Source organism: Halictus rubicundus, chromosome 10, assembly GCF_050948215.1.
Source record: "Halictus rubicundus isolate RS-2024b chromosome 10, iyHalRubi1_principal, whole genome shotgun sequence".
NCBI classification, from domain to species: Eukaryota; Metazoa; Arthropoda; class Insecta; order Hymenoptera; family Halictidae; genus Halictus; species Halictus rubicundus.
Genome location: NC_135158.1, coordinates 9218050 through 9245664, shown reverse-complemented (window position 1 = coordinate 9245664; position 27615 = coordinate 9218050). Strand labels below are relative to the sequence as shown.

The window sequence follows — 27615 nt, the reverse complement described above, 5'->3', positions numbered from 1 at the left end:
TTGTTCTTGAATGATAGCACTCCGTGCATGGAGTATTTCAAATTTATTTAAACAACACACACGGGTAAAGGTAAGCACATTTTACAACCTCCAAGATGCAGATCCGATACTATTATGCACTGTACTCCGAACGGAACGAAGTAACATTAAAATAAAAATCATAGCGTACTCAGTCCACAGCAATACTTTCAAGTAAATGATACTGGTATCTCCAGAGGGTCAAGGGTTGAAAGAAAATGAAGTTTTATTAAAGTCCGAGCACCAGCAGCGCAAACACAGAGAAACTTCGCGGAATAATGAACAAGCATTCTTCACCTCCCGTGGGACGGTTGAAAAAAGATTCTTTAATAAGTAAAACAAACTTCCGTTTGATTCAGATTTTCTGAAACACTCGACAAGGCTGGCGAACACGGTCCGCGCGCCGCGTCGGTCTCCTGAAATTTTAAAACCCGGAAAAGGAGCACTGCAATGTTTTGCAGCATCAGAACTACCACCGTTGCAGCCCAGTTTATTTCCCGTCCCTCTCGCTGCATACTGATGCAAGGAAGAAAAACCAAGGATAAAGAAATGGATACAAGAAAAGAATACAGACCAGCTGTTTATCTTCTTCGATTTTGAAACAGTCTTAGCCTTGAAATCCGAGAAAGACCGGATGTGACCTTGAGAATTCGGTTCCAAGATATTCTACACACAACAACCGCGAAAAAATCACCACTTTCGTAATTTTTGTGGCTCATTTTCGTCTTTGACGTGACAAAGACGATGCAAACTGAGGACACGATTTTTCTCGAAAAAGCTGCGAATTGAATCATTTCTGAGATCATTAAAGAATTTTTTTCGCGGATGAATCTATTGTAGATTTGAAGCCTGAAGCTTCCTCTTTGCAACGAGTCCTCAAAAATTGATGTACGATTTTTTTTTTGGCCGTTTTATAAGAAGAATTGTGGAGTAAGTTCACTACTCGGAAAGCTTCCATTCTCTCTTCTTTACGAAACTATAACTGCCAGAACGTCCACAACTTTCCGAAAATCGAGGAACTCGGCGTGCCAACACTTTTTGCGGCCGCCGTGCGTCAAAATGGAAGGGTTAATCTCGGGAATCGTTTCTCTACTTGTTGAGCGGAACGGGGCTTTGTTAACGCTGCCAAGTCGGTGTTTTTTTTTCCACGGAGGAAAATGTCGGGAACTTTGGAACAACCGTCGTCCCGCAGGATATACCGCGCGGTCTGAAGTTACAAGCGATCTCCGTGGTTCATCCGCGGCAGACAGAAAACGCGTACCCGACGCGGAAAACCGGCCGACACGCTCGAAGAAGACAGCGTTCCACCTTTCCGCGTTTTCGGACCAGCAGTCAGCACCGGAAACTTCGGGAAACTATGCCCCGGGCCGCTCGATAATGTCGGCCGATGACGGCAGCTGAATAATTGAATTCGACTCGAATGAATTGGAAACCGAGTATCACGAATTGTGGATAGACGCTGTCGGCCGTTGTCGGTTTAATGGAAAATGTCGTCGCCTCGATCAATCCTCCGTTTACCTTTCCATGGAACCGTGAAAGTGCAGAATAACAATTTTGTCTTCGACAAATTCGCTTTACTCAACACGCCCTTGTAACAATATGGACAGGAATTTTAGGAAAAACTATCTTCCTCTGCTCCGCTGTATTGAGAACTAACTATAAATGCATTCTTTCGTTAGCTATTCTTTTTAAAGAGATCACCGATGGACCCTTAAATATAAATTATAAAAACTGGACCTACTTTGAAGAGGTATCGGTAAAGACTGAACCAAAATGCAAAAATGGGCGTTCCTATTCGAGGGCGGTGCTACGATATCCGCAGACCAATCTCCTGCCCGCGTAACGCCCCTCTTCCCCCTCCACTAGTCTCACTGCGTCCGCATAGGCCGTTCACGGTCACGTGACGCGTGATGCGGATGTAGTAGGTGTTGCCACGGAGTCGGCGAGGGCGGAGCAATCGAATAAGAATGACAGAAGCATTCTAATCTCTGAAACGTGTACAGTAGGCCGGGATTTTCAAACCTTCTCATCGGTTTCAATAGTTTCTCGGTATTTCTGGCCCAGAATAGCGAATAAATTTTACTTTTTAACCACCGTTTTGAATCGATCGACACGCTACGAATCTTCCTCGTAAAATTACGCGATTTTATTGATCGGATAGGCCCGAAAACGACGTTCGATCGGTTCATCCGAGGCCGGCGGCCACATTCTCCCGAATAATCGCCAGGCTTTTATCGGTTTCGCCGCGCCTAACGATTATTTTTTTTTCACCCCTTCGCTCTTCTCTTCCATTCGAATTTTCTCGGTTTTTTTTTCGTTGGTTTTCATTGCCCGGTCCCGGGCACGGGGGATCCGTGGAAATCGCGTCACGGAATTTTTACGCCCGCTTGGATAAATCCGCGCCGACGAGGATAATGGCCCGTCCGGCCGGGAACGATGGGAAATCAAAAAGCACGGAGGGACGCCGACGCCGACGCCGCCGCGGTGGCTAAATTGATTGGCCCATATCGACGGAGAGATTGTCGTTGCGGTTTTTTGATGAGCCGACGAGAGACGTTTATTGCTTGCAAAAATGTTTTCCGCCGTCCCGCAGCGTCGCCACGCCCCCGAAAACCGACTCCCAAGTCATCCGAGATTCTTACTAACCGAAACAAACTTTTCCTATTTTTATCCGCCGGGAAGTAAAAATAGAAAATCGCGATATTTTTGCGAACAAGCGTTGCGAAGTCACGGATGAGGAAAGCAACACGCGCGCTCAATTCCGGCGTGTGCAATGTTGCAGATTTATCCGCGAGGTAACCATTTTGTTGGCCGAGAGTTTTCGTCAGCTTTTTTCTGGATTTCGGTTCCACGATTATTCCAATATTTACAGATGCGCGAAGCGATTTCGAAACATTTAACCAGAAGGCCAACCGGTGATTAATCGACGCGGGTCTCCAGTTCAAAGCACTTGCCACGGAACTGAATCCAACAACCAGCATCTCTCTCTTTATCTCTCTCTCTCTCTTCTCTCCTTGCCCTGGGAGGAATAATCTGTCACCGCAGAACAGACGATTCGTTCCCGCTACGGAGATAAATCACCCGAGGTAACCTTTCAGGCAAATATCCTGGTCACCGAGGCCAATAAAAATTGATATCGTGGGAGTTAAGGGTTACCTGGACTGTCTTCCCTGCGAGACCTTTGAAAAATGCTTGACCTTTCGTTCTTTACGCTCTCGATTGCGCCAGGCTCGTGTTTTACACTTATTCGAGGATCAAAGACAAATAGTATTTTGAATTGACACTCAGACAAGAAAGCATTAATACAGTAATTTCTCTATATATGTCGCCAAGGCCTGGATGATAAATGTCGCGAGGTATACCCCGTAGCTCCATTTAGACAGCTGTTCGTCGGTTTCTTTAAATTTTTCATGACATTTTTACTGCCGCAATCAATCGATCCTTCTATTGCATAATTGCACAACCATTCATTGAAATTGTTCGCCTAAAGCTGATTTGCTAGATGATCCTTCGAGGTTCGCCACTTTTTGTACATCGACGAAAAAGTATTTCTTCTAGATCAGAATGGGTCTTCTACATTTTCTATTTTATTTAAGGTGTTCCGTTCGATGACTTCGTTCTGGATATTGAAATATATTATAATTTCAACTAGCTTTTCGGTGAGACTCACACGCGAAAGTGTTCCAATTGATGTTGACCCCGCCGAAACTCCAAAGTGAGGAGGAAAACTATTCCGTTCCGGTTTTCCTGAAATTGTCCATAAACGTGCAAATGTTCATAAATATTCACAAGCTAACCGTGCGCGATGTTTCAAATGTTTGCAAAAATTTCTAAAAATTCCTTTCCTCCACGATTATCTCAGGCTTTAGTCATACGAGCTTCTTCAAATGTGTATGCAACGCTAGACAGTGCATAAGCCCACATTTCATTACAAAAATTTCAGAGAAAATTGCACCATCCATAAAACAGTGGAAGCTGGTCAATTCTAATACAGCGAAGGATATCGGACGCTTGATAACGTTCGCATAACAGTTCCAGGAAGATTATCTTAGCGCAGTTCAAGAGGAAACGATAGTCCCGATTTTCCGACGTTTCCGGGATAGATCGGATCTAGCTGGATCATGTAGCAGTTCCGATTTCTTTCCGTCTTCATGGGAATCCTTTCAAAATCCGGATATCCGCGTGATGACCCGCATTTAATACTCGAACGCAAATCGGAATCGCGCCGCCATATTTCACGGGGAGTGCTGTTTCATCGAGAACTGACTGTGCAAGTTTGCCTTCTTACAACGGTTGCTTCTCGCGAGGAATAGCCCGTTATAAAGTTTTACGGCCGCGTTCCAGCCGAAGCGTGACTCCAGTTCGATTGGAATCGCCGTGGAACCGACGGACGTTTTTCCACGAACCCGATCCGAGAAAAATACTCGGCGAAACTGTGTCTACAAAATTTCGCACCGCGCAGTCGAACATCCATTATCTAAACTAATGGGCGAACTTCTAGCGAAAATCGGATTTACATTTACCGCAGAAACCTGGACAAATGGTATCGCACTGCTGGCTGCATTACCCTTTCAATTGTCAATAAATAACTTTCTATTTTGTCCGATACATATATCAGGGAAATAAACCATTTAATTTGCTGATCTTGATCAAATACTTTCGATCAACACTAAACCTACCAGCACCGGTTCCAGATTTGTAGTCTTACAATGATTCGAATTATAGAGATGCTGTTCGTGGATAATAATTAAATAAATATATTTAGTATATTATACGAACCGCGTCCAAATAAATTCAATCTTACCATTTTCATAAGGCAACATATGCCAGTTTCAGTTACCAGTGAAAATAAAGTAGTTTTCTAAACAGGCGACAAATTTTCCCTAAAAGATTCGAAACTTGTAAAAATGGCGGTCACGAAAGGTTAATAGTTCCTCGCGTACCCGAGCAAACACAGCCACCCGAGTATCAAGCGAACGAAAAGAAATGCATAAATTGACTTTTCAGTGAGACAGCGTGTTTCAAATCAGTCTGCCATCGGCAGACCGAAAAGTTAAAGTAACTCGTCACCGTCCTAGAAAACTCGGACGGCCCTTAGTGGCAGCCCGGAGGGACGAACACCGGCAAGTTATAATTGCGACACATGCTGAATACGTTAGTCGGTTTTCTGGTTTTGTAAAACCGCGACACGCGAATCTATTTCACTCTCCGTCCCCTACTCTGTTTATCTCTTCATCATTGCCGAATTGTCCAGGCAACTATCGCCCTTCGAACAGTCCCTCGAAAACTGGTCCGGCCCATTATACCGGCCCGCGGGTTTATCGCCGATGTTTTTGTGCATCAGCTCATTTGGAAACTTCGTTAATTGGTTAACACGGGACCGTTCGCCATCTTCTTTTTTATTTTCTGTCCGGGAACTCTGGCGTTTGACGGATGGACCGTGGACGGAAACGATATTGAACCCCCCGGTTGCACTCGGAACGCTTTTATTGTGGCCGATGCTCGGAAACTTTCGAGTATAATTTTACGGCTAGTAAAAATATTGCTCGAGCACCGGTTTCAGCGAAAACGTTATCTGTTTGTTATAGCAATGCTTAACAGCTTTACTGCCACGTCGGTCATTTATGGGTGAAACGATTTCGTTTTAAGCGAGTATCGAAAAATGTGATGCTTTCGGGATCTTTTTGCGCACAACTAATAAGTGAAAAATTCTGGTTCCTTGCGGAAAGTCTAGTCTAGAAAGCCAGTGAAATTTAACGTATTAACAACACGACGACAGAGAAGAATTCGTCCGAGATAAAATTCAGTAAGAGACAAGAGAAGGCTAGAAATTCTTCCAGAAATGCCAGCACAAAATTGAAACAGTTTATTTAAGATAAGGCATTTTTTAGCGTGCCTTTATGGTCGGCCACGTTTTATGAAAAGTAATAAAGGGTGGCCTTTTCGTGTTTGTTATACAGGTCAAAAGATATGGATATATTTTCAAAAGGAACCCCGCGCCCGTACGTACCAGCCGGAAATAGCCGCAAAAAGTCCATAACTCGGTATAGTAATTTTTCGGACGGAATATCGTAGCCTGCCCCCAAAGTACTCTCCATAAAAACTCGCGAAATTTTTATAGCAATTTTACGGAATAGTGCAATGCCTCTTTAGAACCGTTTACCAGAAAATACGCGATCCCGTTCGCAGCAATTTTCTGGAAAATACCAATATCTTCTGCCACCAATTTCCTGCCGCGAGAACCTATTCTCTTTTACAGCGGGCCCTTTCGCGTGGATCTTTGTTGCCGTGATTTCCCAGGCAAAATGGGAACAAGCGAGACGGCAATATTAATTGCAACAAACAAATCTGCCATTTCTGTTACATTCGATGTTTCGCTTCCACTAGCATCACGTGATATTGTATTAACGTGTGCAACGTCATGCCGATGGCAATTCCAGTATGCATTAAAATGTGCATTATTATGCATAGTATATAAAATATGACTAAACAACGGCCTCCATTATTCAAAAGTGCGCGCACGATCGTAATACCAATAAGCAATGCATCATTTGGGATTAATGAATACTAGATACTGTAATATTTAGAAATGACTAATACACTGCGGATCTTTATGCAAAATAAAAATTCTCTGAATAATTGTAATAGGTTGAAAATAACGTACCAGTAATATTAAATTCATGTCTCTCCCATTTTCTGCGTCACTTCACACAAAAATAAAAAAGTTCTATATACAATATCTGCTGCTTGGAAAGAAGGTTATTTGACCAATCAAATGTAACATAAAAATATGAGAAAAGCCTTTAGCACGATAAAACATTAAGTGCACGAAAGCGGTCTCGCCTGAAGAAAAATCGATTTCCCAGCTTCCTAGAATCAGACCCGGAGCTTAGAAAAATAATGAAACTCGAAGAAACCAGTCAAGACATTCGCAACGATTCAATATCAATATCCCCCGACCGGGCGCCGCTTCAGAACCCATAAAGTTAATTAGCAGAAGCAGCAAGTCCATTTTACAAAGGCACGCTCTCAGGAAAAGTTACTTCTTTGTCCAACTCTCCAACGCAGCGGATTCAATTCCTTCGTCTTCCTCTCTATTTTTCTTTCTTTTTTTAAGTATATATATTTATAGTATTTCGCCGAGGTCCCCTCGCGATTCCCTAACCGAGCAGAACGGCTCGTCGTGACTACTCTCCTCTTAATAAAAGTTTCCAAAGCAAAGTTTGCCCTCTCATTCGATCAATATTTTACCGAGGCGTTGTTGACAGACTCGCTACCTAAGTTTCTGCCTTCCTCTCTCTCTCTCTCTCTCTCTCTCTCTCTCTCTCTCTCTCTCTCTCTCTCTCTCTCTCTCTCCTCGTTTCTCCGATTATCCATCTGCTCCTCTGTTTTCTCTCTGCATTCTTCTCTTACTTCAGGTCCAGAACGTCGAATCTCACCGAGAACACAGACTTTAATCCCCTCCCCGACCAATTGTTTCTCACTTCCCTTCCCGACGAGCTGGTCAATCCCTGTCGAAGATCGAGCTGAAATTCTTTAATCGCAGTTTCGACTCGATTAAGAGGCCCTTGATTATCGTCGTTCTACGGAAACAGTAGAAGAGAGGCGTTGTCGAGAAACTGTTGTACCAACTGACAAGTCGACGAGCGATAGTAGTACATTGCTGTTGATCGTTGTATATTTCTGTAAACAAAGTTCTGTCGTAAAATGCCGCGTCACAAAGTGCCGTCGAAATTTCCAACAGTATTGCCGAACGTCGTAGACAATTTCGGAATTGACAGAAGGGTTGAAGGGTTTTTCTGCGTGAAAGAAGAGAAAGCTTGTCTCTATGGGTCGATTTAAGGGAAATGGGTCGGTAGACGGTGAGGAATCGCTGAATCGGATACGTCGAGGCCGCGACAACGTGTTTTCTTCGACGGGACATCGACGCGCTCGATTACCCTCCGTCACGGGCATGATCCTTTACCGTTTTATCGGGTACAAGAGGGTCGCTTCATCCGGATTAACCCGACTGGGGCCTAGTGCACTATCCCGGGTCCCGTTATCGTTCTGTACGCGTCATCTCAGATTAATGTTCGATTAACGAGCTGCCTGGCGATCAACGAATCTCGGGAACCTATTCTCCCGTACTGAGAACATCCGAGTAAAATTCCGGAACTTACTTTCATCGGTTCTTTGGCCGTTTCACCCCGAAGAAGGAACAGCGAAAACAGTCGAACGAGTCTCTTACTCCTCGCACGGTGGACCATTTTTATAACTACATAAAATATAAGTTATATGGATTGTTTGCATTTATGACAAAAATGAGTGCATGTGGTTTACACTTATTTATTGGGAATAATACGAGGAATCGATTCAAAAATCGAGGAGAAAACCAGAGCAATTGCACCTTGCAACTTCACCGGAGCACTTCCGGTAAAAGATCGCATTACAGGATCGCACAGCTAGTTAAATGATGCAAAACATTCCCCTACAATTTTTTTTCTGCTTTCAATAACAATTTCTACCGTCGCTACAATAAGATGTGCAAGTCCTTCCTAGGTGATAGACGGTGGCACGTTAAAAATGTTAACTAATTCCGATTAGGAACCGTTGCGAGGCCCACTCGCTAAATAATTCCGCTGCGTGTAACAAATCGCAGGGAGCAAACTTTAATAGCAGGAACGTGGAGTTCCCAATACGTTGGCTACGGAAAATATTATATCATTTCCAATACGGGGCCTACGATGCCCGAATATTAATACGACGACCCGGGAGTTCGGTCACGTAGATCCACGCCAACATTTCCATGCTCTGTTTCTTTTTCCTCCGCGCCTTCCCTCCTCCACCGCGTTCCCGTTTCTGCGGCGAAAGTTATGGCGGCAATAAGTAAAACAGATTTCCGAGAAACTGCTCCACCAAGCCTAGCGAATGATAATTTAACTTCGTTAACGTTTATGTACTTTCGCGAGTTCCTCCCTGGCGGGCTCAGCGCAGAATCTTCCTTCGCTTTTTCTTTTTTTTTTTTTAACCTGGATCGTGGACAAACAAGCCTCCCGCATTATTTTCCGCGGAAAAAAGAAACTCCTGCGAAAAGTTCTTCCCTCCTCTGATATTTTAGCAAGCTGAACGTAACATCGTCGATATTTCTCGACTCCTTTAACCCGTTCACGCGTGCCATATGTTTAATAATTTTGCTAGTTAATCCGTCCTGCAGCAACATCTTCAGCCACTCAAAGCCAATATTCACCATAAATCTGCGGTCTTTCCTGCGTGAAACGGGTGACGGAGCTTCCGAGCTTTCGCGCCAGACACGCCGTCGTGTAATTCCACTTCGGAAGAGTGTATATTTCGTACCATCCTTCTGATTTAATAAACACAGTCCCGCGGCTCGTTCCGGAACGCAACTTCGTTCGGATTTTCCCCTGGCGGAAGTTCCTCGGGCCCTTGGAGGATCTATCGGCAGCGGAGCACCAAAAAAGTGGTTGCAATTAAAACTTTATGGAAAAAAGTAATTTCCGGATGCCGCTTAGTTCGCTCCTGGCGGAAGTCTTGAATTTATCATGCATCGAGTGGCGAAAGTGTGCTGGCAAGAACTGTTCCGATCTTCTCGAGGAAGTAATACAATGTTACTCTGAACGTCACTCCCCTAACAGCATGCTCTAGCATCACGATTACTAGACAAGATAAAATTTTTCTGTATCAATTGCAGGAAATAAGATCCAAATAAAAAGTTCTTCTCTTCATCATTGATCTTAACGGATTGAAGACGTCACAGGGTTAACATCACAAACTGTCCCTTCCGAAATCATTGAACCACGAAATATTTTAGCCACGAATGCCAGTCAAGTAAATCGAAGCGGTAGCATTGCGCAACGAACTCATTTCGTAGACTTCTTGCTATCTTCTTGCGAGTAAACGTCCGCGAAGTCCTTTGTCCCCGGCGTAGCAACCAGACGCTTTTGTTGTTGCCCTGGGCTCCACCCCCACCCCCTCCCCGCCGCCATTATGTTCGTTCGCGTCTGGTGCCGCTTAATTATACGGGGCAAAAACATGCGCCTTAAGTATTGGCGCAGTCCCACGGTGTCCCGACTGGGGACGTTCTCGGGGACATTTTCGGGGACGTCCGATCCCCGGCCGGCCGTTTTTCTTTCGCTTTGTACCGTCACGGTGCGCGGGGAAGTTAGATCGGATCGGATTAAGCCGAGTTCGCTGGCAGGACTCCCCGAGGAGGCCGATTCTCGCGAAATTAAGAGCCGCCTCCGGAAACGATTCCGTGATTAAATTTTCCTCCACCGAGCCTGGAACAACACCGGCACTGCGTTCGGTTCTGGATTACCGTAATCGGGACCGGTTGCAGACTGGTCCAAGCTCCATTTTTCCACAATTTCAGAAACCGGAGCTTCAAGATGCTGCAGAAATGCAAGGTGTGTTCGAAAAGGTCGAGAGAAAACGTTAAAAGAATTTAACACGTTCTTCTAACTGCTGTGTTAGAAGCTGTTCACCTTCTGTGTTAATGGTATTATTAATAATGCTATTGTTGCTACACTGCACGAAGCTAGTAAAACAAGAATTCGTCGAGCAATATCAAGATAATTTAACATTTAGCGACTACGCGTGCTATTTAAATTGGAATTGTCCGGCACGTCTGATTATGACTGACCAATTCTACTTGCTGCGAGTACTAGGACACGTGAACCTAATAGCTTGGGTTCTTTAGCTTTGCTGTTTATCTAGCTACGATAAGTCAAGTTTAAGGTGTGCACCGCCTAAAATTTGTCCAACAGGAACAACTGACAAGGTACAAGTGAAAAATAAATCAATTTTTATTAAAACAATAGGTTGCACCATAAACACGTCCTAAATCTAATGATTCAGTTGAGACTCGTCGCAAACACATGAGTTAGATAAAAACAGTCAGTTGTAGTCAACGATTTTACAAGTGATTGTAATTCTGTACTTTGTTGTTGAATGAAAAAAAAGGTACTGAAGGCACCAGAAATTTTAACGACTCATTGCGAACGTGTTTAAGTTGCAGCCCAATAATTCGTTGTTTTCCAATGTTTCCGAGTCGGGGCTTTCATGTTTGAGGGGTGGTTGCACCCTGTAAATTTGAGTGATAGGGGTGGAGAAAAATCTGTACGCATGTGTGATCTTTTTACTGTCGTGCAAGCTGGAAAATTGACTGAAAACCGGATTTTTCGAGTACACGGGTAAAGAAAACTCACCCTTGAGCGCCGACTCGAGGCCGCGTAATCTGCCAACAACGGAGGCGAGCTGTGACTTGTACTTGAGACCGTCGGCCTCGGATTGTTCGTTGAGTGCACGGTTCAGGTTTCTCCCGGCCTCTTGCTCCTTCGCTTGGAGTGCCTCTCGAAGATGATCGGTGTGCACCTGTTCCTGCAACCTCAGCTGCCGTCGCATCTCGTCCCCGAACTTCTTCTGCTCCTCCAGCAACTGTCGAGAAATCATCGAAACGATAGAACATCAGTGATCGTTATACACATCACAACACGGTTGAGCACGTTCTCATTTCGTTATTTACTACCCCAGAGAACGTAAATAAACAATTTGGCGGTGAGCTTGTTGACGAACAAAGATTTTAATGAAATGGCGCTTCAAGTTAGACGTTCTTTTCTCGAAAGATTACGATTGAACTGTAAGTAGATCTCTGCGCGGATTTTTCTACTCGGGTACAAAATAAATTTCTGTGGTTGAATAGGGGTTGCACTAAGTGACGCACATATTTAAATTTAATCGAGCAGAAACAGGGAAAAAGTGGCGAATTTCGTGGAGGGGCGCGGGGACACCGGGTTTAATCTGGCAACGATGAGATTTTGCAATGACAGAGAGCCTCGCAGAGGAAGAGAGCGGGAACGAGAGAGAGAGGGAGGGGGGAATGATATGAAGACACTCCCGAGGAGGAAAGTGTTTCATAATATTCCGCGACTGAGCTTAATAATTCTGATCCCGTTGAAAGCATCCCCGCGACTCCGTCTTGCGTCTTATAAACTCGGGGAAATAAGGGTGCACTTGGCCCAATCTTCAACGCGGAACAACGTGAAACAAAGGGAGCGGAGCAACCGGCAACCCGAAAGAATACACATTTCTCTTCTTTTTCTCTACATTTTTTTGTTTTGTTTCATTCGCCTCCTTTCTCCCTCACACCCCTCCCTCTCTCTCTCCCTCTTGTGCTATCTCTCTAGAACGAGGGACTCGATGCATTTGTTTGGTGCGCCTGTGTGCACGCCCTCGTTGCCGAAAACGATGTCTTCAAATATAAGGGGCGGTTTCGTTGAATACCTTCGGTCTTTGTTCTACAATCGCTGTTCAATCTCACCTTCTTCCGAGCTCTACAAACCTGATGAATTTTAACGCGTCCTTTGCCCGAAATATTCACGAGCAATCTCTCCTCCTGGGGCCGAAATAGTATTATAAATTATATAACGTTTCAATTCGCAGGGGGGACCCTTCAAATCGCTTGAATCGCTGCGCGCTGGGTCGTTCCAAATAGTTCAGGCAGTATAATTAATAAATCAATTTGAGATACCGAACAGACACTTTCATTAAGGATATTACAGTCGATAAAAAATTGTTCTGAATAATTTTTACGGAATGTAAAGCGAGCTTTTTAAACCGTAAGACTTTTCTATAAATACCGGTGTTGAAGGCACAAACACCGGTAAATAATTAATAATTAATTATTTTCTAAATATTCTAGACAACAGAGATAGTATATATTTTGTGAATCACCAATTCTGAAGGCACAAATGACACTAAATAAAATTATTTGATAAACATTCTGGACAATAGAACCTAACATATTTTCCGTATGATATCCACCCACGACGAAAAGTTTGGAAATGCCAGGAATAAAATGAGAATTATTCTTGATTACGTTTGCTACCGTTGTGTGTGCTATAAATACACAAAATTGGTAATCTAGTCACCACGGTTGGATCAAAAAGAAATCAGTAGTCAAGGTAAATTGATGATTAGTCACATTATGTGGATCTGCTCCCCGTATTCGTTCGTTTCAGACTGAATCACAGACACGTAAGCTCGTCATGCGCTAAGAATCCCCTTAATCAATGATATCTGACATGAGATTCGGAGCTTAGGGAACTTCAATCACCCCATCATCGTTGCCATTCCTTCCCTACCGCCATTACTTTGCTCCCCTGCTCCTCCATTCTATTTCCATAGACACACTGTTACGTTTGAGTAACCGAGACTCGCTGCGGTTTCTTTCTGCGTTACCCTAACCGAGTTTGTTACCTTCTGGAAATGGTCTAACAGGTGTTGCACCTAGACCGTAAATATTTCGTACATTCAAAACACTTCCACACGTGTGTAACAATCTTCATTATTCGGCTCATAAAGAAAAATAAATACGTTTCATTTCGAGGTTTAAGCGTTTTTAACCCTACACAATAAAAATTAAGATATAATTGTTATAATAATTATATTGGATAAAATTGAGATAGGAATGCGAAAAATGAAATAAAAATAATAAAAATAGAAATGACCCAACCTCTAATTTTATAATTACCTACACCGCAACAATACAGTCGTATTAAACGATTCAGGAGAGTGTACTAAAGGAAACATATTATAATTGTGCAAAATCTTACCGAGCCCGTTCTCATAATTTCGATAAGACAGAATAAACCAATTATGTTTTGCGTACGGACGCCGAAGTGTGAAATTAGTTGAGAGAACTCGCATTTGCATAACAATCGTGGCACTGCGCGGGGAACAGTGGCGATCAGATGTTAAAAGTAGAACAGGAGCAAGCCGCGACAAGTCTTTTCGTCGGTAAATTCATGTCGCCCCTCCCCATAATTGCAAACTTCCTTCCACGAGCCAAAGTAAGTTTCTATCTAACACCCCGATCGTTAGACCACTGTTCGCGAACAACAAGCAAAAAAAAAATAGTCACGAAACGTAGGCTACATAGACCGAAATTACCCGCAGTCCTCGCCGCGCCACGAACTTATCCAATTTTACAACGGTAGGTCACGTCGGAAATTAATTTTCTAGATCCAGAATGAAAGTTGCTCGCCGCGTTCGACCTCGCGGTTTTTTCGTGTCGCCGGCATTATTACATGACACGAGCCTGTGCAACTATTCATTTACCGCGTTTCCCGTCTTGATATCATCTTTTGTGACAAGTGAACCCGTGTTCTTTACCCACCTTAATTAAATACCGCTGTACGGCGATATTATTGACAACTGTACTGTATTAACATCGATTTAAGAAATCTTTTCGTTCATCTAGCAGATGAACTTCTCTTTTTCATTCATGTAAGACGAAAAGATTTGCACAGTGAAGTTAAAGGACTGACGTGTTGTCAAAAATCAGAAGATCATTCGCAATCTTAAATTCGTGTACTATATCAATAAAAGAAATAAACCTTTTAAATAAACCACTCGTTTAAGAAAAAGGTCCATTAATTTTTCCAGCAAAAAATTCCGAAGGATCACATTCTTCTCGGATTGTCAACTAGATACGACTCCTTAAAACGACACAATTAATGAATTCAACGTCAAATAAAACTGTTTCCTTCCGTGTATCCTGCGTGATTATAATCTACAATTTTTTCGGTGTTTAGTAAAAATAGTTCAATTATATTTTCAAGTTTCTCTGGCATCGTAATGTCCACACCCAGGGAATAAAGGTTGAAATAAAGAGGTGTTTCATCCCAAACTCGATGATCCGGGAAACACGTCTCGAGACGCGACAAAATTAACGTAAGCATAATCAGACTCTTAATTGTCCGTGGCTGAAGGCTTCACGCGGGTTGGCCTGATTGGTAAATGACCCAAACCCCTCTGATCTGTTCTTTCCTCGTCGACTGCTCGGTGGCCCTAATCGACTGTTCTTCTCTCGCGCAGAATATCGTGTGTTTCGGCTCGCTTTCTGCCTGACGTACTTTATACGCGATACGCGCACGGATCCTTGTTCCTCGAACAGTTCAGGAACAGCAGCGGGGTGGCGCCTCTATGTACAGAAACGCCGTGTCAATAATTAACGCCCGGCCGAGCCGACAACCACCGGAGCCTGCACACCGTCATTCGGGGAAGAGAGATCATCGACAGGTCTGCGAACACCGGCAGTCCTGGTACGGCCGCAGCAAATCCTTCGATTGGCTCCGATGATGATCCCGGTGATCTCTGCGAGAGGTCCCGGACCAGCCCTGGTTATCCTAGACTTTCCATTAACAAGCCCCGCCTAATACCGGATGTCCCGGCATTTTGCGAGCTTTCAACTACCCATCGTTTGTCCTGCGTGGGCCTTCATGATTCACGGGTGTCATTTTGACGAAAAGTAGCTAATCCTTAGGGCGAAAAGGACCGATCTGCACAGGATTAGCTAGGTGTACTAATCAGTTCATGGCCCCCGCAATTGATCAATCGTAACTCTATATTCAAATCTCTTGCCTCCACTTTCGAAACATCGCAAAACCATGTCCACTGCTCTCTATAAGCATACTGTCGTCCCCATTTAACATTTCCATATTCCATGTTCAATCGGAAACATCCGAAGAATTTAACCAAAAAGACAATAGACTATTTTAATAAGACAATGCGCTATTTAAAACAATAATGAACTGAACCAAAGAGACAATAAGCTATTTAAAATCGAAAGTATCTATTTGCCGATTCGTATTCCCAAAAGAGGAAACATTTGAAATTCATTAACTCGATCAGGAACATCAAAATGGAAGTCGCATATCAAACGCTTCCTGCATAAAACAGCAACAGCGGGAGAGTGAGAAATTTGCAAACAAATCGTTTGGAAGGGCTTTCTCCTACCGCTTCTTCTATTCATTCAAGACATATCTATCTCTCTCTCTCGCCCTCTCTCCCTTTCTCTCTCTCTTATTGAGTCAAAAAGGAATTCGATGGCGTCGGTTTGTGAGTGGGGGGGGGGCGCACCGTTGAATATTAAAATATCGAGTGACATCGAGGATTCGGAATCGGAGCCATCGACACCGGACGGACTCTTCGAGCTGAAACTATTCCAGCCGGATGTCTTTTCAACCGGCATCAATCGGAAATGGACGTATCGATCGTCGACCATCAGTTTCGTGTTATTAAACTCGATCGTTCCAAGTGATCCAGCTACGGAACTCTCCCTCTCTCTGCGTCTCTCTTCGTCGCGAGGCGTTGAAAGGCATGATTACCGTCTTAGAGACGAGTTCGGCGAAGTTCTCTGCTACGAAATCCGAAAGTTACTCCGGTGAAGATCGAGGAATATAAGCCGATTGCTGGAACGCTTTCCTGTGTCGAATGAATTACTCTTAGAACTCTTAATCGGAACCGTCGATGAACATCTGTTTGATCGTTCAACGGGAATCTCGCGTTTCTTTGTCGATTATGCTACTGAAAATATGAAAATATTTACGCCAGAGTCTCCCTTTGCGTCTCCCTTGCGAAACATGGGTTGAGAGCTGTGTAAAAATAAGTAGAACGTGCTCAAAAACGGCATACAAAAGTGTAGAAGAAAACAAAATGCAAGCGATTTCTCTATATATGTTGCCAAGACCTGGATGATACAGTAAAATCTCGTTATATGCCAGTGCCAACCTTGCGTTTCCAAGTCAGTGGAAAACCTTACACCACCGCGGTGAGTGCCGAAACTCGAGAGCCGTCGCGGCCACAACATTGTCGGCTATATCGGTGTGAGACCAGAAGACCACTACTAATCCAATTACAAAACTTCTTTATTTTTCGTTATTTTTTTATGAAACTTTTACCAACATATTCTCGAGCTTCGCTATCCGCTTCTCCGTGCAGTCGCGTTTGTATGTCATAGGTTTCTTATGACTTTCAAACGGTATGACTCTTAGGTTTCCAGCGTGCCCTGTGTATTTCAAATGGAACGCTCGGCGAGAACCACCGATTTCGTATGAGTGTCAGTAAAAATAACGGCGGGACTGACATACAACGAGATTTCACTGTAAACATCGCGGAACTATCCCCACTATCGCAGGGTATACCCCGTGAGGGACCATGAAGCTCGAGAGGCCTCGGACGTCGAGGAGTGCAAACATAACACGGCTAGGGTATGTTTCCTGGACGATGCACGACGCTGGAAAGAGCCGTGTTGTTGACATATATCGAGAATTCACTGTATATTAGAAACCTGTGTAAAGATTAACATGAATACGTTGCGTTCCGTATCTCTTTTGATCTGTTAATAAAGCACAGCATAGACGTCCATGATCGAAATCGAATTTATTTATGTGTAAAGCGAAACACAACTGCGAAAGGAAAGTGTTAGGAAATCCCGTTGGCGACAAAGCGCACAGTTGCTCGGGTAATCTAAACTAAACCGTTCGATTTCCATTCGATTTCGACGGTCCGGTCTCGCCAGCGATCGGAGCAGCTGGTCGCTGACAGCAGCCGAGGCAATTTTTGATTTTCCAAAACGGATTAGAGAACGATGCACCGGATTACCCGGCGTACGGTGGCGGATCGTTCCGTTCGCGGAATGAAAACAGGATTTGCCCAATATTTTTTCCTTCGCTACCGCACACGGCCAGCCGTCCGATTAATTTCATTTTTCCCGGCGTGCGAAACACCGTCGTGCGGTGGGGCGTCAGCTATCATACTTTTGATTTTTTTTTATTTTCCTCCCCCTCCCAGATTTTCCCACAGTTTTCCTATTTTCCTGTTTCGTTTCTCCATGAAAATTCAACGACGCGGCGTTTCCATTTCAAATGGATTCCACTACTGTATATCATACATAATACATCCCGTCCATACATCTACACATCCATAGATTGAAACGAATTGATTTAGACGTTATTTGTTGTTCGATTGGACGATTAAAGCTCTTCTCGTTGAACAATTCCGACCCGGTCAACAAATACAGCGGTATCAAGACGCGACTACCGCGTCGCGAAACTGTTTTCCAGCTTCCGGCGGATTTCAGGCTACCAATCTCCATCGGGACAAATCAACGGCGCGCGGTATCGAATAGCAATTTTCCCGGAATCGTGAACTAACTACGAATCGACGAGGGGGTAGTGCGGGGGGTGGACGCGGTGGATAGAAGGATTTCAAGCTATTAGCGAGTCGGTCGAATCACGATTTCCATGAAAGTTTGTGACAGTAAAACTCCCCTGTCCCCGCCTCTGTCGTCGAAGCGATTCGTTCTTACGTCCGACAATAGGTCCCCACGAAACAGCCTGCAAAACAAAGCAGCCATAGTTTCCCGGCACAAGAATCTCCGGATCTCGAGATCGAATTACCAGATATCTTCTTTGTTCCACAGACCGACCATTATCGAGGCCCCGCTAATTCCCCACGGGAGACGCAAAACGTCGCAGAAATGTAAAACATGTGGGCTCCGAGGAGCATTCGATCACTGCAGTTCCAATTTTTGGTGAAATTTTAGATACTCGAATCGTTGTAATTTCGTGAAAGCAATGTCTGCAGTCGTATATTGTTCATTCTCTCCCAACATGTTTTTGCGGGAAAAAATCGTCATTAAAATCGTTGGAAAACTTTTTTCGGGAAAAAAATCCGCAGTCTGTCGATTACATTGGTACTTGCTTTGGTGAACAATATTTATTTCGGGAAAAAATCAGAAATCGGACATTTCGTCAAAGTTTCTTTTTTTCGCGAAGATAGCAACGCGACACCCTAAAACCACGTATCTCACGATATTCCCAGGGCCACCGGCTATTTCACGAGGGACTAAACAAAAGCCGGGAATAATATTTCGAGCGTGTCGACAAAGTAACAACGTCCGATAACAGGATAATTCCTTTCCGCTGGTTGGCCGTTCGGGGCCGGGGATGTTTTCGATATTTCAGCCCGGCGTGTCCCAGAAGATTCGAGGGAATCCTTAACACCGGAACTAGGGGTCGGGCGTAAGGGTGACGCGGGTCGTATATCCGGTTTTACGGGCGGGAACCGCCGACTTTGGGAAACATATTGCCCGAAGAAGAAGCGTTGTCGCGAAATGCGCCCGGCGTGTTTCACGGCCGTTCGTAAATCGAGGAATTCCCACGCTCGAGGCAGATGTAATCGGACGTTCCCGATCTTTTCCTCTCTTTGCACCGTCGTCAACAGAAATCGATTCCTGCCGGCCAGTGCCTCTTGGCCCAGCCAAAGATGGCCTCGGACCTTATGGCTGCTGCGAGGAATAACTCAGGAGAACGACTGGAATTAGCCCCTACGGGGTCACCATAAAAAACATTGTACACGAGCTACAATTCGAGTTCGATCTTGGGTCAGGTCTGCGTTCGGTTCTACCCCTATCTCTCCGTTTCTCGATTTATCTATTTCTTCGAGTAATTTCAATGGTCGCTCCCCGCACAGTGGTCCGATTACTCTTGGCGCTAGATGGGCAAAATTATTTTTTTCTCAAGTCAACTTTGTATTACAATTTATAATTTCACTAAACTAATATTAGTAAGAAAAAGCGATGTTTGAAATCGGTTTTCGCAGATCTATTCCTTGTAAAAAAATTACACAATTTTGCTCTGGAATACTTTCCGAGATATTCGATAAAATATGTCGATCAGATGTGCTTCTTTTAATTATTGCTGTCTACTTATTAATGAAGCTGGCACAAGTAATATTCGAAGACCACTCGAACGGTAAAATGTACGGACAAAGTAAACGCACCATCTGCCTCTAACTTTTCACCTGTGAACTTAAGATCCACCGACGACTAATTCGGAATTGTGGTGAGGCAGACAAAGCGATTGAAACTTTCATTATCTGGACGGGCAGGTCCGATTACGAATTGAAAACGATGGAGGAAAGATCAGTGGCACTGTTTGCCGAAGAAACATTCCATGTTCCGAGTCATTTCACGTCGGATGGAATCGCACAACGGCCGATGAATAATTAAAAACCGGCCGGGATCATGGAATACCCGTTCCCGTTCCAATAAGAGACGGTACCAATGTTTAATCCGCCATTACAACCGGGTTCTAACGTTAAACCGAGTGCCCGCGATTCAATGCCGGCCGATTAAACGAATATATTTGAAATGATAATTGGAGGGAAACACGGGAGAACCGCATGTTTAACCTCGGGCCGAGGGAAACGAAATTTCGCGGAACCAGGATGGGTGAAACGATCGATCAAATTTTCATTCGGACCCATTCTCGCCGAAAATCGTGGTTCCGATCAACGACTGAGCTACCCGGACGGGTTCGCCGGTTTAAGAATTTTATGCGACCGACCGATGCAAAAGTCGTAAAACCTTGGCAGATCGTAAAGCCGAAGGTAAAGATCGTCCAGAAACTTCGAATAGGATCCCGTTTCGGTAAGATTATCCGTCGCGGTTTGCTACGTCGATTAATCGGTAAATTACGACTGTCCTCTTTTACGGTTTCCAAAATGCTGGGAATAAAATGGTGATCTTCGCATATCTAGAATGAAATTTTTATGGCGCCATCCATTCGTTCGTTAATCGCTTTTGTTGCGACGAGTTGTTAGCGGACAGGGTTTTATGCATTTGTGAGGAAAATTGGACAGGAAAATACGAGGAAATATTACAAGAATTAACGACACATTCTCTTTTTTACAATTTAAAAAATTTCTATTCTGCTGAAAAATCGATAAATCGGTTGTTATTTTTACAAGGGAAAATATTCCACGAATTAATGGGTACTATAGAATTATTCGTGACGTATTGATATTGTTAAGGAGGAAAGCACATTTCTATTGTAGCTCTTCTCGTTTTGCAATTAATTCAGTTGCAATTTCTGTGCTGCACAAAAATCGATGACCCAGTTGTTATGTTAAAATCAATTTGAATGCAACAATCCAATCTGTCAGAATCGATTTCGTCGGAACTTTGTGTGGAACGAAGCTTTCAAGTTAAACTGGCAACAACGACTGCTACAAGCGTTCCTATAATAAAAATAACGAAGAGGGTGCCTCGCGAGGTTTACGATTAGCGTTGCTCGTAGTAGTCCTCCCACGCCACAAACAGCTCGGTAACAAAGCACAACGGTAAAACACTCGAAAGTAACATTCACGAAAGTAAGCGAACAAAATTATCCCGAAGAATATCCTCCGGTTAAAAATGCAGAAATATTTTTAACGATGAAGTTACGACTTTTCATAAAAAGTAGATCTCCTATCTACGAGAAAAAAACCGTGCCTTTTATTACGCTTCCAATAATTTCGTTCGTCCGATGTCAAAGAATATTTATTGGTTGCACATTCTACGTGGGTTTATTCTTTCCAACCTTGTAGAAAGTTTTGGGTACTGATGGAGGAGTCCAACGGCAAACAAAAAATTGCAAATTAATGGAACTTCGATGGCAGTTTCCCACGACAAAAATCGATGCTTTCCCTTTTGTCAGGACTGCCCCAAATACCAGGAAGCGGTTATAATGCCATTACACCGGAGAAAATTGAAAGCAGGAGACGGGGCCCGGTATAGATCGTCGGACAACTATGACGACAACGCGTCATGGTAGCTTTCCCCGCGATGTCTTGGTGTGACTAGCGGCGTACACACCGGATATACCGTCGGGGGCTAGTCTAAAGAGATAATATTGCCTCCCACTAGCGAAATATTGGCAACGAGCCAAATGGAAATAGATAAAAAGCCCGAAGGGTGGCAGGAACCCCGCGTCCACCCCCCTTTTCTCCTCGCCTGATGCCAAAACGACGGATATATGCAGGTACATGCACGATTGCAGGATATGGAATATGCCACATCCCATGTGTATACATACATAATTCCTGTGTGACAGTGTACGGCCCGGCCTTTCCAATGCCAAATTCTTTCTGTACCATAAAACGCTTCTGTATACCGGAATGCCTAAAACGTAACGACCGAACTTTCCAGGCAACATTGAATATTGATCCCCCTTTCGATTCTGTGCAACGTCGAATTGTCCCCATCTGCTACTAATAAAACAACCGGATCTGTAACTCTGAGCCCGTGGAACATCCGCTGGTACACTCCGCACAGACGTTCCAATAAAACCTGCAGATATCCTTCATTTCCGTCGAATATCCACTTCTTGGACAGTCTCTGATTCATTGGAAACATTCACAGCTTTCCCAAACAGCTCAAAGATTTGCAGAACCCCTCAATTTGATTCTATTGTCGTTGGCACCAATATATTTCCCTTGTAACATTCTGAATTATATGTACTGCGTCCCTTTATGCTTATTTTAGTACAAATTGATATGTCTTTAATACCGTGTTAAAGCTGCCCAATTTACCACCATTATTGATGATAACGTGATAGGGGGCGGAATGAACAGCTGTTAGAACTCTCAAGTTCTAAAATCTACCATAGTCATAATTATAATCCTTCCAAATTGACGACACAGTAATGGGAGTGGGACGAACAGCTATTGTAACTCTCAAGCTCCAAAATCTGATCATGGTAATCAAAATTAATCTCTGCGAAACGATTGTTCAAACTGTCTACATAAAATCTATATCAATATAGTAATAGAATATTAATCTACCTAATTATAATGATCCAAAGTACATATGTATCAATAGAACCAAAAGGTATCTTCGATAATATCGCGCGCCTTCATTCTAGACACTCTGTAGATAATTTATAATAAACTTGCATTACCAAGCTTGCCAGGTAAAGTCATTCCCTACATAATTTACGACAGCTGTTTCTAATTTTATCGTGTACCACACTCTGCGAAACATCACGTATAAAATTAGACGAAAAGGAAAAGGTTTAACCAAGCTAAAAGCTAAAGAATTAATTTTATTAGGTCAGTTCAAAAGTTCGAGTCCGATTCCTTGTATTTTAATACGAAATCGGGCACAAATTTTTGCACTGACCTAATATTTAATTCCGTCTAGCAAAAGACAAATAATGAAAAATACTGTCCGTTAAAATAGTCCATACTTTCACAGAAAGTCACTAAATGGATTAGACTTATTTTCAAGAGGTTTCTAAATGCTCCCCTGACTGCAATAATTTTAAAATAAGCACACGAAACCATAAATCCAAACTTTTGCGGTATCACGTATGAATTATCACCGAGCAATGTGGAACGCTAAATCTTTCTCGGCTTCATCTAAAAGTTCAGCTTTATTTCATTTAGATATACGACCGCGTGTACGAATAAATGTGACCGCGACAAGACTATATAGGAACTGCAAATGTGTTACGTGATTCGCGAAAGTTGGTCATTCTGTACATAATGTTGTACAAATTACAGTTAATTGTCCTACCTTCATATTGAGCTGTTCCTCGAGGATCGACTTCTCCTTGTCTAATTCTAGGCACACCAATGCGTCCAGTTGTTCTTTGGTAGCCGTGTCGCCGGACGCTTTCAACGCTGCCTTCAGTTTGGTCTCATTGACTGTCTGTAATGCGACAATTAACGTGTATAAACACCATCAAATGTCTTTGTATCGGACGCAGAATCGGTAAACATTTACCCTCAGTTTGGCCAGTTCCTTTTGCAGATTGTTCACTTTGTTGCGCATATGGAGAACGAACAAGTCGAAGGAGTCTTCATCGAGAGCCAATTCCTTTTCGTTGATGTTGATACCAGAAAATAGGATCTGCAGCTCCTGGTTGAGACTTTCGCGAGCTGCTTTAACCTCTTTCCAATAACGCTCCGTTATGTTGCCGTTCTGTAATTCTGATTCGTAGTTGCTCTTAGCTTCGTCGACGTCGTTCAAGATTTTCTTTATGTTCCTCCGAGCAGCTGTCTTCATGTGCGACGGCGCCTCCAGTTTAGGATCGTCGATTAGATGCAACATTTTTCTGAGGGACTCCGACGCCTCGGTCTTGTGTACTTCCGCTTCCTGAATTCCTTTTCTCCTCTTCTCCGTTGCTTCTTCTAGTCTGTAATATAAAAATGCTTTGCTGTACCTGCGAGACCGTAAAAGGAGTATAAATCACACCAGAAGTTAAATACCTGTTCCAGACAGCACTACCAGCACTGTCGGCGCTTTCCAATACTTTGATCACATCTTTATTGTAGTCCTGAATGGCACATGTTGCTTCCTGGTAAGCCTGGATCACCTTGGACGCTGTTTTCCCGCATAAGGTTTCCAGCTCCACCAGACTTTCTGGGACCAATTCTTTGGGTACATCTTTAACAGGAGGAGCAGGCTTCTCTGCAACTAAAAATGTGTGCACAGATTAGTTCATTCATTGACTTGAAGAACGCGAGTTACATAAAATAATGTACTAAATAGAAAACGTACCGATCTCTACCTTCTCTCCTTTACTCAATCTTATTTCAGTATAAGGTTCATTATTAGGTGGTTCCTTCTTATCAACCAGTGGTACAAACGCTGGCTTTGGCGCTATAGCACATATGTTATTGCAAGATGTTAGTGAGCAATTAATTGCAACATGAAACAAAACTAGAGGAGTGCGAGGACCCGAAAATGTCGTGTCGGGACAGGTCGAGAATTTTATTAAGGACTGGAACAGGTTCTCGACCTGATGGCTTCCTGCCCAGTCTCGACCGTCGGGTTCTCGCACACTTCTAAACAAAAGATTTTATGTATATAAATTAATATAATTTACAAATTGCGATTAAAAGGATAAAAGGAATTTAGAGGTAAGAAGGATTTGGGAATCAATGATAAGGGCTCACGTATATAATCTTCAAGGTTCATGCAATCTATACTTTTCTGACCTGTCTTCTCTGAGCCCTCTCCAAAAATAGCAGTTATGATCCTGAAAACAAAATTTACGTTTTATTAATAAAACACTGCACAGCTATTATAAAACAGCAGTATCTTACACTATTTGTACTAACGATTGCTTTAGTGATTCAAAGAATGAACGTATAAACTCGAAATAGGTTGCCTCCTCCTGAAAGATGATCTGAATCGTTTTGTCCGTGCCTGGTACCCATCCTTCAAGAGTTGCACGGAATTCTGGATTATTTTTTGCATAGAATAAGATTCCTGTAGCTCCAATTGCAACCGCGGTCAAGGTTATCAGTGCTCCTCCACCTCGGCTCTTCTCACTTGCACGAAAAGATAGATGTTTAAATATAATACTAATACATACGACTTCACAAACAATGACAAAGCACAGTGTTAAACTAAATTTATAATCAAATGTTATAAAAAAACATTCAAATTTTTTTAAGCAAAAATTGAACAGGGTATGCATTTTACTACCAGTACTTAAACCTCTTGCAATAAAGTTAATGGCCAATACAGAATGAGTGCATGCATGCAACTTTGTTATATAACGTACATAATATAATGCAACTAGGTTTAAATTCTGTATACCTCTTTGACGAGTCAGTTGAGTACCTATGTCCAGATATTCTGGACGTAAGTTTAACATCCTTGAAAAACCTAAAACATACAACTGAATTTACATAAGATGTTCTCATCCACCCTGTCCGATGTAATATTCAAGGCGTACATAATTATACAACGAAACGCATAATGTTTATTTTTAGAAATATGGTAATAACTGGTTAAATATAAATATAATAAAAACATTCGTGATAAGAAATATAGAGTATTTTAAATAATAAGAGAACATAAAAAACGATACGGTAGATTTCAAAAGAAATGGTAATTCCATCACGATATTTGTGCCAAACATAACCTAAACTGAACCTAACCCAGAGATGACTTATAAAATACAAGAAACGTATAATTATCTATGAATATAGGCTTTCGGGAATGTGAAGAAACGTAAAAAGATCGAGTTCTGTTCTTTTGCACATAATGACAACTTTGACAATTGTGAAAATGTGCGAACAAACAAACAGAAAATTCGGTCGCTTACCTCCAGTCCGATTCGCACTTGATTCGTGTACGTGGCTCGTAGCACTTGGTTGACAAGTAGGGTCTGGTGGAGGATCCGTGTTTTTTGATCTGAAAGGACAACGGTGTCAATGAAATTGTCTGGAATTATGTAAGCTCCTAAATTTAAGCCATCTTGTCACACGAGGCGCGCAACCTTGGTTTTGTCCACGAGAATATTCACTGACAACTCACGGAAACGCCTTCGACGCGACACGATCACGAATTCCAGCAGGAGTGACACACTTTTTCTCTCAAAGATCGCGAGAAACAACGACGGCAAACTAAATATTATTAGGACAAACGTCGCGACAATAGTCGGACAGTGCGTGGCGAGGTGCGCTTTTTACCCACATTCCGTTCACAATTTCTGTTCGACTCGCCTGTCGCCAGAACAGCGAACTCGCGCGAACACGAAGATTTTTCTTGTACTTACTTTACATACCCTATTTACACCGTTGCACGGAAATTTTAATCCAATTCGGAACATCTTTCGGGTGGCCGGTCAGGCAGCCAAAGGAAAAAGGGAACGACGGCACAAAACAGCTGGTCACTGACTGACTGCACGAAAAGAAGAATGTTGCGTATTGTTAGTACCGCGGTTCGAGGTGTGTACTTTACGTTTCTCTGCGACTTTACCACCACTGGCTCTCTTTGGCCAAAAAATAGTTCGTTGGCTTCATTTTAAGCCATTATTCGATCAAATTCGATAAATCGTTGCGCGTTAATCGCTCGAAGTTCGTGTCTTGTAGGTTATGTTCGGCTGCACCGGAGAGCCATGTCGGTTAATAGAAGAAACGCCGGAATTGAACCGAGGGCGCGCTTATTCAAACCTCGCACTGAAATCTAGAGTTTACGATTTCAGACATGTACACAGTGTCCTTAATACACGTGTAATTATGCATTATATTCTCCGTGTACACGGATACGGAGATCCGTATGCATAGAGATATGTGTTCACGGGTACCCGTGTATTTAATATTACGTCGATTAAGATCCAGATTCGTTTATTACACGTAAAATCGGGACCTCCAATTGAAACGATACTGATCTTTGTTTTGTTTTGTATGTTTTAGGAATTGTTGCTCGTGCCAATGTCAGTACTCTCACGAATTCCTTGTGCTTGAAACAGTATCCTCTAGCACAATGTGCACAGGAAAGATATTTCGGAGCGTTCTCTTCAATTATCAATAGATGGAACAACATTGGCAGCATTGAACCAAAAACAATGCCATGGTATGAGTATTTAAATTGTAATGTACCAAGTAAGAAAATACATAAGAATTTTATTAAATTTACAGTCAGGAATATATAGGAAGTGTCATTCCTTCAACAATTTCTCCTAGTCTAACACCTGTGAGAACAATTACAAAGTTCTCTAGGAAGAAAGGGAAGAGAAAATCTTGCAAAGCTGTACTTAAACGATTCTATAGATTAAACTGGTAATGAATAACATAAATTATGATTTATGATACTTCAGATTCCTGTTAACGCGCTTCGATCAATTGCAGGGGCATATGGATTAGAACACGTGTTGGTCGCCATTCGCAACTGTGGAAGAAGACAGAGAATCGGAGACGCAGGCTGAGACAACACGTGTTTACCAATGCAACACAGTCGTTTCTGTTGGACAAGATGGTGACAAAGTATTGGAGGAGGCCTCATCATTACCCAGACGACCCGTACAATCCATACCACTCTCGTGAAGAATTTGCTCACTCGAGAAAGAAGCCGATACCTTAAATATCTCTGCTGTATAGATATAGAATTTCATTTATAAACGCATACCGAAGTACAATTCATTCTAACATGTGCATTTACCATCAAACAAAAATAATAATTCAGCAAGAACT

At 42.9% G+C, this 27615-nt stretch overlaps 2 protein-coding genes across 5 annotated transcripts in view; one reads left to right on the top strand and one right to left on the bottom strand.

The window, feature by feature from the left end:
- Positions 1-26347, bottom strand: part of Mitofilin (inner membrane mitochondrial protein mitofilin) — a 64568-nt gene extending 38221 nt beyond the window's left edge. Inside the window, exons 1-10 of one of the 4 annotated variants that reach the window (XM_076794384.1) lie at positions 26208-26347; positions 25746-25834; positions 25235-25303; positions 24751-24963; positions 24586-24668; positions 24188-24289; positions 23896-24103; positions 23411-23822; positions 23201-23335; positions 11226-11454 (exon numbers count right to left, since the gene is read on the bottom strand). In XM_076794384.1, coding sequence (XP_076650499.1) covers positions 11226-11454; positions 23201-23335; positions 23411-23822; positions 23896-24103; positions 24188-24289; positions 24586-24668; positions 24751-24963; positions 25235-25303; positions 25746-25834; positions 26208-26252 — 1585 coding nt within the window. In that variant the 5' untranslated portion in view covers positions 26253-26347. Of the gene's footprint in view, positions 1-11225; positions 11455-23200; positions 23336-23410; positions 23823-23895; positions 24104-24187; positions 24290-24585; positions 24669-24750; positions 24964-25234; positions 25304-25745; positions 25835-26198 lie in introns of all 4 variants that reach the window. The other 3 variants (XM_076794383.1, XM_076794385.1, XM_076794386.1) reach the window with 3 other exon arrangements.
- On the top strand, positions 26238-27564 carry Mrpl35 (mitochondrial ribosomal protein L35). The gene is made up of 4 exons (XM_076794421.1): positions 26238-26370; positions 26839-26998; positions 27064-27204; positions 27274-27564. Exons 1-4 carry the CDS (start codon positions 26340-26342, stop codon positions 27503-27505), a joined length of 564 nt encoding a protein of 187 aa, XP_076650536.1. The 5' UTR covers positions 26238-26339; the 3' UTR covers positions 27506-27564.
- Positions 27565-27615: the final 51 nt, after the last annotated feature.